This window comes from Microtus pennsylvanicus, chromosome 2 (genome assembly GCF_037038515.1).
Source record: "Microtus pennsylvanicus isolate mMicPen1 chromosome 2, mMicPen1.hap1, whole genome shotgun sequence".
Taxonomy (NCBI): Eukaryota; Metazoa; Chordata; class Mammalia; order Rodentia; family Cricetidae; genus Microtus; species Microtus pennsylvanicus.
Window position 1 is genome coordinate 7,004,676 of NC_134580.1, and position 14,164 is coordinate 7,018,839.

The 14,164-nt window shown below is 44.3% G+C and overlaps 1 protein-coding gene across 1 annotated transcript in view; it reads left to right on the plus strand.

The window, feature by feature from the left end:
* Enthd1 (ENTH domain containing 1) overlaps positions 1 to 14,164 on the plus strand; it is a 103,873-nt gene that overhangs the window by 10,795 nt on the left and 78,914 nt on the right. The window contains exon 2 of the mRNA XM_075959843.1: positions 9,621 to 9,863. Within this exon, the coding sequence (XP_075815958.1) occupies positions 9,621 to 9,863 (243 nt within the window). The remainder of the gene's footprint in view (positions 1 to 9,620; positions 9,864 to 14,164) is intronic.

Sequence of the window (14,164 nt, forward strand, 5' to 3'; positions counted from 1 at the left end):
CAACCACAGCTGTGTATTAAAATGTAGAAGCAAATATTCTAGAAGCACAATGCATTTATTTATATTCACATAGGCTATAAGTGACTAAAATATCTCGTGGTGGGGTTGGCTTAAGAATTCCATAGAAAGAAAGAAGACACAGGTATTTGATTCCTGATGGGTCTGAACAGAGAGGAAACCCAGCGTGGGCAGGAGGGAAAGCCGTCCCTAAGATTACATCCTTTCCGAGCAACTCTAAGTAACTCAGAAGACCTGGCCTGTTTACAACAAGGTTCAAGGAAAGATTTTTGTTGTTGTTGTTTTTATTGTTTTTTTGTTGTTTTGTTTGTTTATTTGAGACAGGATTTCTCTGTGTAGCTCTGAATGTCCTGGAACTGGCTCTGTAGACCAGACTGGCTGTGAATTCAGAGATCCACCTGTCACTGACTTCTGAGTGCAGGAATTAAGGCTTGCACCCACTGCCTGGCCCCCTTTTTTCTTTTAAGACAGGGTCTCTCTACATAGCCCTGACTTCACTGGAACTTACAGTGTACAACCAGCTGGTTTTGAACTCACAGAGATTCCCTCACCTCTGCCTCCTGAGTGCTGGGATTAAGGGAGTGTGTTGCCATGCACAGCAGGAAGCTGGCTTGACTGTTAAAGGCTAGGCCCACTATCAAAAAGGCAAGAAAAATATCTTTCAAATGCAGGAATATTTTCTTTAGATGTGATTAGTCAAATCAAGGCTATAAAATCAAACAACTGCAATTTGGGAGTGTTGCTCCTAGTATAGAGGAGTCGAGACTTGGGGTTACAGGAGGCTGACGGCTCCCGCGTGGCTCCCAGCCAGTTTGATGCAACAGCTAAACACTGTGTGAGTCGAGGGGCACTATCTAGCTTCAGAGTGGATCGGACTCCATGTCTTCTTTTTCCCCTGTCAGACCGCAGTAGTCAAAACTTCACTCAGAGTACACCTGACAGCCTGAGGCTGCGGACCAATAAATGTGGCTGTAGATGTGCAGTGGGTAATTAACACTGCAGATGTGCAGTGATATAATTAACACTGCAGATGTGCAGTGATATAATTAACACTGTCGATGTGCGGTGATATAATTAACACTGCAGATGTGCAGTGGACTAATTAACACTACAGATGTGCAGTGATATAATTAACACTGTCGATGTGCGGTGAATTAATTAACACTGCAGATGTGCAGTGGACTAATTAACACTACAGATGTGCAGTGATATAATTAACACTGTCGGTGTGTGGTGATATAATTAACACTGCAGATGTGCGGTGGGCTAATTAACACTGCAGATGTGCGGTGATATAATTAACACTGCAGATGTGCAGTGGACTAATTAACACTACAGATGTGCAGTGGGCTAATTAACACTACAGATGTGCAGTGGGCTAATTAACACAAGCTCCCTGAGTACATTCATACTATATATAGGTCAGTTATGCAAGTTTCTATAACAGGAATTTTTATGAACAAATAATTTCCCTTAACAAACACATTATAGGTTTTAGGTCATCATGAATCTGTGACTTTAAGTTTATCACTGTGCACTTAAACAAAGTACCTTTACCTAACACTGTGTTATGTTTTAGCCCTTTGTTTTCTTTCAACAATATAATTGGATTGCTAATTGTAAGAACAAGAAGCAAGACTTGAATTCATTTAAAGGTAAATGTGACCTTCACCTAACTGCTTATTAGTCTTCTCTTATTTATTGTACTCCTTATTTATTGTGCCCAGCAAAGACAGAGAAAACAAACAGAAAAGAGAGAGTGAGCAGGCGCATGTTGCCAGTGCTGTGTCAACAGAGTTACTCACTTTAGATTCTCATCAAGTAAAATAGCGGTGGATCATATGCCAAGGGCAGTCAAAGAAATTGAGGTGTGTGCTTGTCATTTTTCAGAGCCTGTCTCCACTTGCTGACTCGCTGATGCTTTGACTTTGGGCAAACTTTCTTAATCACCTTAAACTGTGCTGTTCCCTTTTGTAAAGTGAACTTCATAATGAGCTCAGAGAGTGGTAGTTAGGATCAGAGACGTGTTTGAGGGCCATATTTATCTTAAATATGGAGACTCTACTCACCAGTGTCTACTCTAAAAAGGAGGCTCAACACAGAGGAATAACTTTGTCCATGTTTCCAGACAAAGCCACAGTGAAGCAAGGCCTTGACTGGGAGAATGGCTCAGAGGTTAAGAGCACTGGCTGCTCTTCCAGAGGTCCTGAGTTCAATTCCTAACAGGCACATGGTGGCTCACAACCATCTGTAGTGAGATCTGGTGCCCTCTTCTGGCCTGGCATACATGCAGGCAGAACACTATATAATAAATAAATCTCTGACTAGTTGTGAAAGAGACTGGAGGAGCCAGAAGCTCTTCCCAAGTCAAGTGACCCCAAACACCAGGTTCTCAAATTGCCTTGACAAGAGAACGAAAAGGTTAATTTTGGTCATCTACGTGGACTTAGTCAACCAACAGGAAACTATAGCCAAGGATTATAGTGATTGGTTTAACAGTCCAAGGGATCTTACTCCACAGACGGTAGGTTTAACTATGAAATATCTTATTTAGACAACTATTCATCACTAGTAATTTTCCTTTTTAAGAAAACGTGTATGGGTGTGTTGCCTGCATTATATCTGTGCACTATGTGTGTTCAGTGTCTGCAGAGGCCAGAAGAGGGCATCAGATCCTCTTGAACTGCGGTTATAAACAGTTGTGAACGCATGTGAATGCTAGAACTCGAGCCTGGACCTTTGGAGACATCTTTCCATCACCATAATTTATAGTTTCCTTAATAAGAAAAATGCTGCCCAGATATAGGACATCAATGACCTTGGCTTAATTCAATCATTTCTTCTTTCTCGATCTCTCGATACCATCTGGGACCTCACATTGTGCTTCTCCTATTTTTGTGCAGTAGCTATAGGTATAGATTTCTTCTTACAAGCTTTGCATGGTGGTTAATTCCCCCACTCTCCTTCTGTAGTGCAGGGAGTGGAAGCCGAGACTTCAAGCCTGCTGCAAGCACTATCACTAAGCCTTTGGAGTTTTCTTTTTCCTCTTTTTTTTTTTGTTTTTTGGTGGGTGTTTGTTTGTTTTTTGAGACAGGGTTTCTCTGTAGCTTTGGCACCTGTCCTGGAACTAGATTTGTAGACCAGACTGGCCTTGAATTTACAGAGATTCACCTGCCTCTGCCTCCTGAGTGCTGGGATTAAAGGCGCATGCCACCACCACAGGGCTGGAATATTTATTTATTTATTTATTATGTATACAATATTCTTTCTGCATGTATGCCTGAAGGCCAGAAGAGGGCACCAGACCTCATTTCAGATGGTTGTGAGCCACCATGTGATTGCTGGGAATTGAACTCGGGACCTTTTTGGAAGAGCAGTCAATGCTCTTAACCGCTGAGCCATCTCTCCAGCCCTGGAATTTTTTAATTAAAAAGATTTTGGGTGGTGGCAGTAGAGTAGCTAAAGCACTTGCTGCCAAGCCTGATCACCTGGGCCCACCTCCCAGATCCCACATGGTGAAAGGAGCAAACTGACTCCTACCAGTTGTCTTCTGACATCCACACGCATCGCATGGCCTTTGGGCATGCACATACATACACCAAATACATATAATAAATTTGTTATTTTTGTTATTCCACCATGTGAATCCTGAGGCTAGAACTCAGGTTATCAGGCTGACAACAAACTCTTTTACCTATTGAGCCTTCTCACCAATCCACTTTCAGGTTTGCTCTAAGTCTCCTGTGTCGCCCTGGCTGGTCTGAGCTTTTGATCATGTTGGGATTCCAGATATACACAAATATGCCTAGAAGAAGACATTTTTTTTGTTTTGTTTTTAGAGACACAGTTTCCCAGTAGCTTTGGAACCTGTCCTGGAACTCGCTTTGTAGGCCAGGCTGGTCTTGAACTCACAGAGATCCACCTGTCTCTACCTCCCGGGCGCTGGGATTAAAGGAGTGCACCACCACTACCCAGCAGAAGACAATTTTTAATGTACTATTTTATTATTTTTTGAATCCTTCATACATACATACAACTTATTTCTATCATATTCACCCTTTCCCCTTCCCTTAACTCCTTCTTGATCCTCTCCAGTTACTTCCTTCCTTCCCAACCTCAGCTCCTTTTCTTTCTCTTTACTAGTCCACTGATTCCAGTTTGTGCTAGGTGTTGGTCTTCCACTAGAATGTCTACCTACAAGAGACCACACCCTCAAAGCAAACTGACTGACTCTCCTTCCCCAAGAAGCCATTAGCTGTGCTTAGCTCCTCAGTTAGGGGTGTGGCTTCACGCCCTCCTTCTGCCTCCGTGCGGGAATGACTGGCTTGATCTTGCACAGATCTTGTTCAGGCAATCACACTATTGTGAATTCAAAAGTTCACCTGTTGTGTCCAGAAGGCAGTGTTTTGTTCTCCGGGTCCTCTCTCCTATGATGGTCCCTGGGAGGAGAGAGTATGATGCAGATGTTCCATTTATGGCCGAGCCCTCCAAAGTCTCTTATTCTCTGCTCTTTGATGAGTTGTTCATCTCTGCACGGAGAAGCTTCTCTGATGAGGCCTGAGAATTGTTCTGGTCTATGGCACAGGCAAATAAACTGAGAACGCATTTAGATACTGTTGTCAGTTTAGTAAAATAGTAGGAGTAGTTTCTTCCCCTGGGGCCTGTGACTCCCAGTCAGGGGTTCTGGCCAGGCTTGCAGATCAGGACTGTCCTGTAAATCCCAGCACTTACTTGTCTTTCTGAACATGGTTTTTCTAAAACTGTCTTCTTTGAAACTTCTGTATGAATTTTGGGGTCTTTCTATCTGTCCTTTGTGATTTTTAATTACTCTTATCTTGTGACCTCTGCTGTGCCTTGAATACTTTGCTGCTTACCTCCATCAAGTCTTTCTTCAGCTGTCTGAGTCTAAGATGTTAAAGGCATTTTGTTTTTATTTTTAATCCCAATTTTGATTGTAGTTTCGTAGCTGAGATGCTTATTATTTGATTCCATCATATCACCTGTCATATCTCATTTATGCTCATTTTTATTTTGTTTCATAACTCCATATTCTTATGTATATTTGTGAGTCTTACATGTTTTTAATGTGTGTGCGTGTGTGTGTATGTGCACATGCATGTGTATGGAGGCCAGGACCACTTTTGGGATTCAGTTCCTTCTTCCTACCTTGTTTGAGGCTGGTTTCTCTTGTTTCAGTCGCTCTGCCACTCTGTGCTAGCTGGACCATGAGCTTCTCGTCGATTCTCCTGACTCTTCCTCCCATCTCACTGTGGGACTGCTGGGATTACAGATGTGAACCACCATATTCGCTTTTTGTGTGGGTTCCAGGGATCAAACTCAGGTGTCAGGCTTGGGCAAAAAAATAAGACAAAACACTTTTACATGCTGATCATCTTCTCTGCACTGTGTTAATTTCTCAATGGTTTACTTAAAAATCTTTTAAGGAAAAATTTAAAATCCTATAGGATATTGATTTTTGTAAAAGATCTTATAGACATATTTTGTCTGGAGTAGAATTAGTCCTGTTGACTGTCTAATGTGGTGTAGAGGGATGGCTTCCGGCTCATTGAGTAGGAGGCTCTTCCTACAGCTATGCATGCTCATGTTGCCTTCATCTTAGCTGCTCATATCATCCACCGTGTTCCTTTCTGGCCTCCAGTACAGACCTTATCGAAGTGACTTGGAGTTTGAGCCCTGTGTTGCAGATCCAAACTTGAGCCTGTAGGTAACTTACCTTATTTCCATGTGTTAAGACTGCTTCTAGGTCCAAATAGTTAGGAATGGCTGTATCCCGGAGAGCAGGGAGAGCTGTCCTTTTCTCACTTTCTTTTTGCAAACACGGACCTCTCTTATCAAAGGGAGATCAGTCTAGATCTCTCACCCAAGAATGCTGAAATCCCGTCTGCCAGATCAAGAGCCCTGCAGCCTTGTGACTTGAGCCATACATGTGGCTTTCTCACTTGGAGTTCTCTGTGGAGTTTATTTATTTATTTCATTTTTTTATTTTTGAGACTGGCAGTGCCTGTTACTGCTGGCTGTTTTGAGCAGAGCAGAACAATGCTTTGAAGCATGACCTTACTGTGCCAACATCACAGGTGGGGTTTTGTTTTGTCTATTTGCTTTTGCAATGCTGTGGACAGAAGTCAGTACCTTGAGGATGCTAGGCGGGTGCTTTCCTCAAGATACCCTCCTAGCCCCTGACTGAAGGGGATTTTTTTTTTTTGATTTTCGAGACAGGGTTTCTCCTTAGCTTTTTGGTTCCTGTCCTGGAACTAGCTCTTGTAGACCAGGCTGGCCTTGAACTCACAGAGATCCGCCTGCCTCTGCCAGTGCTGGGATTAAAGGCGTGCGCCACCACCGCCTGGCTAGGGGATTTTGTTTTTAGTAGAAACAACTTGGTCATAAACTAAAGTTTAGATGCTTCTTATTTCCTTCCTGTCCCTGCTTGCTTGAGGCCTGTTAGAAGGTAAATTGGAAGGAAGATGACTAGGTACATAATTTAAGCTACTATAAGCAACAAACGATCTGAACCAAGAAAGAGGAAGGATAGACTTAGTGGATTTGGTTGGTAGACCTGATTACTGCATGGGGGTGTGGCATTGTATGTTTATATTCCCCACTTAGAATGGAAGTAAAATTCACAGGAAGAAGTGTGAATTTAGGTAGGAAAGTGGCTCAGGAAGGAGACAGGAGTGCTAGCATGTTTTCTAAGTGGTGTTCAGGCTGACATGTCTTTCTATAGCTCTTATCACACATTCTTCTAGTAACAGACCTTAGTGCCCACGGCCTCTGAGTCTCTCCTTCCCTGCCATGCTCATCCACCTCACACACTTCTTAAGTGTCCTTCTGGCCTTTGTGGAGGTTGGAGTCTGACAGAGGAAAGGACATATGTCAAACGAGCAGCTCCAAACTGTGACACAACACTAAATGACACCTGTAAGGTGCTCTTGGCGTGGCCAGAAGGAGGGCCTGGCCAAGTCTGAGGCCCAGGTTTCACCCAGGAGAACCCTAGTGCATGTGTGCACTTGCCTCTTTTCCTTGTTTGCCCTCGGTTCGTAGAATGTTTTCTGACCTGTCTGAGAGAGGTTAAGTGACTGCAGGATGCATTGGTTTGGACTCTGGCCTCTTGCATGGCTGCCCTAGTGATCTTGTCTCCTGTCTTTTACCTTGTGTTTGAGAGGATGCCCCAAGGTGACCTTCTGCTTGATCCTCCTTCTGCCACATTAATTCTGCCCTCATTCTAGGTCTTTTTAAAAAAATCTTTGTGTGTTTACTTATTAATATTTTTGTCACATGTTGTACTTTTATTTTCAAAAATATTTATTTACTTTAGTGTGTGTTTTGGCTACATGCATGTATGTATGTGTACCATGTGCAAGCCTGGTGCTCACAGAGACCAGTGTGGGAGGGCTGGATTCCTGGAACAAGAGTTAATCATGGTTTTGAATGCTGGGAACTGAACCCGGGTCCTCTACAAGAACAACCAGTATTTCTAACCACTGAACAATCTCCTAAGCCCTGTGCTGTGCTTTCCAGCTGGCGGGGAGACTACATATGCATTGCTACCCGGTCATAACAACACATGTGACTGTTTCAAACTGGATCAATCAGTCATTCTCATGGATCCTATTGGTTCAGAGGAAGAAGAGGGAGCCCTCTGATTGCAGAGCATGGAGTGAATCTTACTTCAGAAAACCCATGTTTTCTACCCTGCCCATTCCTTTCATAGTTCAGACATGAAGCTGTTGCTGCCTCCCTTTGTCCTTCCTGTACTGTTCTGGTTTTATGTTGTGCCCTTCTTCACGTCGTCTTGGGAACATATTGCTTAGAAGCGAATGGATGCTGCCCTGCTATTGTTGTTTGTTTGTCTCTGCCTTGAAACAGACTCCTTCCTGCTTTTCTCTCTTTTCCCTGCAGTGCTGTAGAGTGGCCAGGCAGAGGAATGGGAGCCGGGGGAAGTAGGCAGCGTTAAGTGAAATGCCCACTTCTGGGTGATTTCTTCCTTATTTTGGCCAAAATTCAGTGGCCTGGCCTACCTGGCTACTTCTGTTCCCTGGGGGAGTGTGATGCTCTGAGGAGGAGGCCTGCACCAGTGCAGCTAGCTTGTCTGCTTGTTCTGCCTGCGTGCCACTTGGAGCCAGTTAGCTGCCCCCACATCCCACCAATCCCCACAGACTCCAAGTAGAATGTTCCAAATCTAGCCCATAATTTCTAGTTTCTAATTGGGGGTATTGCAGGAGGCTATTTTAAGCCAAGCAACTTTCTGAGGCAGCTAAGTTGTAAATTGGCTCCCAGCATCTTCCAGCAATCTGCTTCATTTACACCATAGCAAGGAGAACATTTGAAACTTTTTGATGATGTTTCTTTCTTGATTCATTCACTCAGTAAATATTTATTGAATATATGCTATGTGCCATCAGTGTTTGCAATGAGACTTCTCTCACGGGGTTTATATTCTAGGTGACAAAACAAACAAGCAACACACCGGTGATAGTAGGTAGTGACAGATGCCACAGAAGAAGCAAAGCAGGATGAGGAATAGACTGATGGGGTGGGGCTTCTTCAGAGGACAGCAGGAGGAGAGCCGCTCTGAGGAGGTGGTGTCTGAGGAGAGACCAAATGAGTCAGGGATCCAGCCATGCAGAGTTCCTGGAAGAACCAACAGCTGCCTCGAGTTTGGTGTTGTTGGCAAGAGGCTTGGGGCTGCAGGGTGAGGTATTGGTGGAGGAGAAGGAGAGGGGCGAGCTCCTGAAGATGCCAATGGGAAGAAGACATGGGATTTCCACATCTTCAAATCTGTGCCCTGTTCCCAGGGAAAGATAGTGCCTGACATCACCCCTAGGATTAAAGTTCCAGCCACTTTTGCCTTTCATATGACACTGAGTGGGTCCAACACATAGTGGGCCTCTTCAGTTAGGGCCTGAGTATACACCATAAATTAAGGGTGTTTAGAACAGAGTTTGAAGTATTACAAAAGAAATTTGAAAGGAAGAAATGGCAAAGAGATGAGAGTGAGAAACTAACCTTTGTGTACATGCTTCTTGCTCCTCTGTGTAGGTGCTGTGGAGGCCAGGGCCGATGCCAGGAGGCCTTCCTCACTTGCTTCTCCACTTTACTTTTCTTGAGATAGCACCTCTTATTAAACCTGGTGCTTGCTAGTTTGGTTAGATTGACTGACAAGTGAGTCTCTGGCCCTCCTTTTCTAGGTCCCCAGCACTATTTTCGCAGGCACACCTGACACTCCTAGGCTCTTGGGAACTCATGCTTCCAGAACGAGCATTTTACCCACTGAGCCATCCCCTGACCTCATGCTCAAACCTTCCTTCTGTACCTGTGCTAGTGATTTATTGCAGAATATGGGTGGCTTTCCAAAGAAAAATCCAATAATGCATTTAAAATGAAAAGCATAATGCCAGATAAGATGCAATTTCATCATGTATTGATGATTTGTTTGCTTAGCTGACACAGAGAGGAATGTGTTCATCAACAGTCCTCTACTTGTCTTCCCCTTTGCTACATTTCAGCTTTGCCTTAATTTTATTTAGGATAAAATTAATTACAGTTTTAATCCATTTTAAAGCAAATTCTTGGCTGTTTTTCAGGTCGCTATATCCGGGAGAAGTCTAAACAAGTCATAACTCTGCTGATGGATGAGCAGCTGCTTTTTAAAGAGAGGGAAGTGGCAAGCTGGACAAGACAGCGGACCTCATACTGCATGATGTTTCCCACCAGGTTACCTGCCCCGGGGAACTCGCCTGCAGCAAGCGCTTCTGTCCTCATCCCAGAAAACCTTCCCTCCGAGAAGAAACATTCGCTCCTGACGATTGCGAGTCTACGTAATAAAAGTATGTACATAAGCAGTGGCCTAGAACATGACAGGTGTCCACTGAGAACAGCTCGAAACATAAGACACTAGGCTCATGCCAAATTATCAACACCATGTCAGCAGGACTAACCCACTATTAGACTCCGTGCTGCAGGGACCAAAGATGAAGGGGGATATTCAGTAGACAATTCTGAATTCACATAAACCGGTTTTCAGCTAAAACTGTTAGCCTAGCGGCTATGTTATTTGGCATCTTTACTCAGTTCAATATTTTTTTTTTTATAACTGGAGTATGAGGAGGTTTACTTTCTGAGAGTAGGGGCCTGGGTACATGGGCATGTTTATTTAAATGTTTGGAGATTCTAACACAATTAAATATTCTCCTAGCATGATTCTTTGTAAGGCTTTCCTTTGCCTAAAACTTTAGATTACTGATCTTTAAAACAAGAGTTGGGGGAGATAGAAGGTTATCAGGGAAGTGGAACAATCTTTCCTATTAATCTTGTTAAATCATCAAAGAATGATATCTTCTGTAGCTTCTCCAGCACCAACTGATGAGCTGTGCATGAAGATGGGCAGTTAGGAGAAGAAAACCACAGATGCAATCTGACTTAGTTGCTTCTTGAAAGTAACTAAACTCAGGGCTGAAAGTGCATCCGACGATTCTCAGAGCTTGCCCCCCCCATCACAGCATGTGTCTATGGCCATGGACTGAAGGCTTGTACCCACCCCCATGGGAATTTCCCAGTGTGCTGACAGCTGGAGGTGTTGCCTCTGAGAGATGATTCAGTCACAGAAGTAGGACCCCCCCCCCCAAGATAGGATTTGAGTCCAGAGATCCCTAGAAGCTCTCTTTTACCTTCCTGCTACTATGGGAAGAGGTGGCTTTTTAGGACCTGACCTTGCAGACACCCTAATTACGGAATTGCCATATTCCAGAGCTGTTTGAAAATGATTTCTATTGTTTCTGAGTCACCCGTTCTGTGGTGGTGTCAGTAGCCTGAACCCCACCAAGACATCTGTTTAACAAGACCCCAGAAGAGCTACAGGAATTCAGCATGACCAGTTAATTTCAGTTGTCAATGAAGCGTAGAAAGCTTAAAGTATCAGCAATAATATTAACACAACCTGGTCCTAAATCATCCTTCCCTGTCTTTGTCCAGTGTCTTAAATGTTCGCTCAGTTTGTACCTGTGCTGAAGGCAGGCATTAGAAGGGCTCTTCGTAACATAACAGCAAACCCAAGTGCTTCCACAGGCAGTGGAGCATCTTTTTCAGGGGACCCTTTTGTTTTGGAAGAAGTCCTCCATAGCTGACACTAAGAGCACAATACTCAGCTGTGACTGATGTTCAGAGTTTCTTCACCCCTTTTACTGTTTTCTATCACCTTTCTTGCGTGTGTGTGTGTGTGTGTGTGTGTGTGTGTATGGTGTATGTAGGTGTGTGCATGTTGGGGGGTACATGTGAATGTGGAGGCTCGAGGTGAACACTGATATCTTCCTGAATCAAATCCCACCTTGTATTTTTGAGACAGGGTAGCTCACTGAGCCTGGAACTTGTCAATTTAGAGAGGGTGGCTGGCCAGGGAGCCCCAGAGTCACCTTGTTCCCCCACCCCCACAATGTTGGGATTACAGATTGTGCTGTGGCAGCTGGCTTTTCCCATGACTTCTGGGGCTCCTCACGCTCAGTAGCCAGGTACTGACTGCTGAGTCCAGCTTCAGGGCTGTTTGTATTTGGCCCTCTGTCCAGCTCTGTGAAGCAGAGGTGGATTCTTGTAAGTAATATGTATACATAGGTCTCATGCTTGCATGGCAGGCCCTTTACCGTGGAGCCATCTCCCAGGCTCTTTCGGCCACTTCCTAACTTCTTTCTTCTTGAGCTTTTTTACTTGAAATTTGAATGGCCAGAAGAAATTTGGAGGAACAACAATGTGGGAGTCACAATTCCCTTCACCATGGAACTTGTAACAGAGGCCAGCCCAGGGGCACACCTACACAGAATAGCATAGACCATATTAGACGGCAATTCTTCCTTTACCCAAAGGGAAAGCAGTCAGGGACAGAATGACAGGGATGACTTTATTTGGGGACAGATATGAGGTAGGGCAACGTTTTGGAGGAGGGGAATTTAAATAGAGACCTAGCTGCAGTGCTGAACCAGGTGGCCTGGGGAAGGAGCAGAAAGGTCACATGTTCCTGCCCTGAGCCAGGCACAGCTTGGGTGACAGCAAGCTAATGAAGTGAGTCCCTAAGTCACTGCAAAAGTAGCTCATCTCTGAGCCATATTTTTGAGGGACACAAGAAATTTCAGTCTGTTGCTTTATATTCATAGAGTAAATTGTTTTTAAATCCAAGTCATCCGGTGCTATCGCACATCTCAGTCACCAGGAAGAGCTCTCAATGGCCTGACTTGTTTTTCCATCATGAACCCAAGGCACAGCGACCCACAGCTGAGCCTCCAGTATCAGGAGCCCAGTGAGGAGAACTGAGAGTTTGAGGCTAGCCTGTGCCACACAGGTGACCTGGCCTCAAAGGGAAAAAATCCTGGAGCTTTGTTAGAATGCACTCAGTAGACGCATATCTAGAATGGCCTGCCATCTTCCAGGGCCTGTACTGCACATGGTAGGCAACTCCTGTGCTCTGCTGTAGTGGGAGCGACATTGAGAGACATACTGTGCTCTCAAGTCAGCTTCACAACAACCGGCTCCAGGAGTGAGGCTGTGCTGAGTACTGCTTGAAGTGTGTGTTTAGATGCTGACGCTGCTGGAGCCCTGGTATAGAAACTCGGTTAGATTATTTTTGTTTCTGTACTAGATACATAGATGTCTGTACCAAATACATAGATGTATGCATTTATGTTCAGAAAGGAGCACTGGGTCGAGTGAGTTTAGTGTTGTGTCATCTCCCTAGCCACATTTCCACGAAGGTGTTGGATCACCAGCTGCGCTTTAAAGGAAGAAGTAAAGCAGACATTTGGGGATAAGAATAAGAAAAGGAAAATTAATTGGGCAGGGGCCTCCCAGTGGGACAAAGGAAGTAGCAAATGGAACCCCGGGGGTGGAGAGAAGCATCTAAAGTGGGTGGTCACAAGTCTTGAGCAATAGATGTAGCCACAGAAATCCTAGTGCCTTAAACGTAGGGGTCGGTTCTTTCCTTCTGTAGTAATGCAGAGTAGGTGTTTGGGGACTGATGTGGTTTCCTGGGATGCCGGGAGCTTCAGGTTCTGTCTCTTTGCTATACCAAACTCATGCATAGCTACCTGAGTGCCAGCCACCACAGCTGTATTCTAACTAGAAGGAGGAGAGAGGTATTGAAGATATGAATGCTCCATCCTGCTAAGTCACACTTAACATTTTGGCTTACATATTGCTTATCACTTCGCCACATGGACACTCCTGGTTGCAAGGAAGATTGGATAGCTGCGTGTCAACTGTACTTATTTAGAAAGAAGTCAGAAGAAGGAGGGGAGAGTAAGTAGAGGAGACAGAATAATCTCACCCACCATGGGGAAGCGTACAAGCAGAAGGCGGATTGAATGTGTAAGACCTGCTTGTGTACTAAATGGAATAGAAATGGACTTTGAATATGCAGAGAAATGTGGGCAGATGCTTGAAAGCTTCCTGAGCAATTAGCAAAAGGCATAATAAATGGTATTTGGAAATTTCAATTTGCTAGAACTTGCACCTAGGAAGCAGTTCAGTACTTGAACAGGAGGGATGTTTAGCTTAGTCACAGAACTTCGCTCTCTTATTACAGAAAACAGCTGTTTTGGGGAGATAATTCTTACTGCTTTGTGTGGAAATGAAGGAGGCGTGGGTTGTAGGGAGACTGTGAGGAGCAATTGTTTCTGTCTGGGCACAGGACTTGCTCTGGGCAGGAGAGATGAGGGGACAGTCATGTTTGAAGACAGCACCACATAAAGAAGCAACAGGCTAAGTGGATGTCCTACTGGAAAAGAAAGGAAGAACTGAAAATGACTTCCACATCGGGTTAGAGGAAAGAGAGGTAGGCAATGACATTGTGCAGGTAAATTTCCATCCACGGGAGTTTAAAGATGTCTCTGCCTTATTTAGTTACAGCGAGATGTGAAATTGAGAACATCACTAGAAAGCCTGGAGCTGAAGCAGCTGCTTTGACTGCTTCGAGGTAAATTTGCAAGGGAAAGGAGTGCTCTGAAGAAGCCTTCGCACATCGCTACTTCTTGGTTCTCATTCCTACTCTTGGATGTTTCCCTAAGTTTTAATTCTCGTCAATTGCTTGGCTGGTTTTGTTTGGGAGGTTTTGATTTTGAAGGCAATTACTGTGTGATGGCGAGCAGCA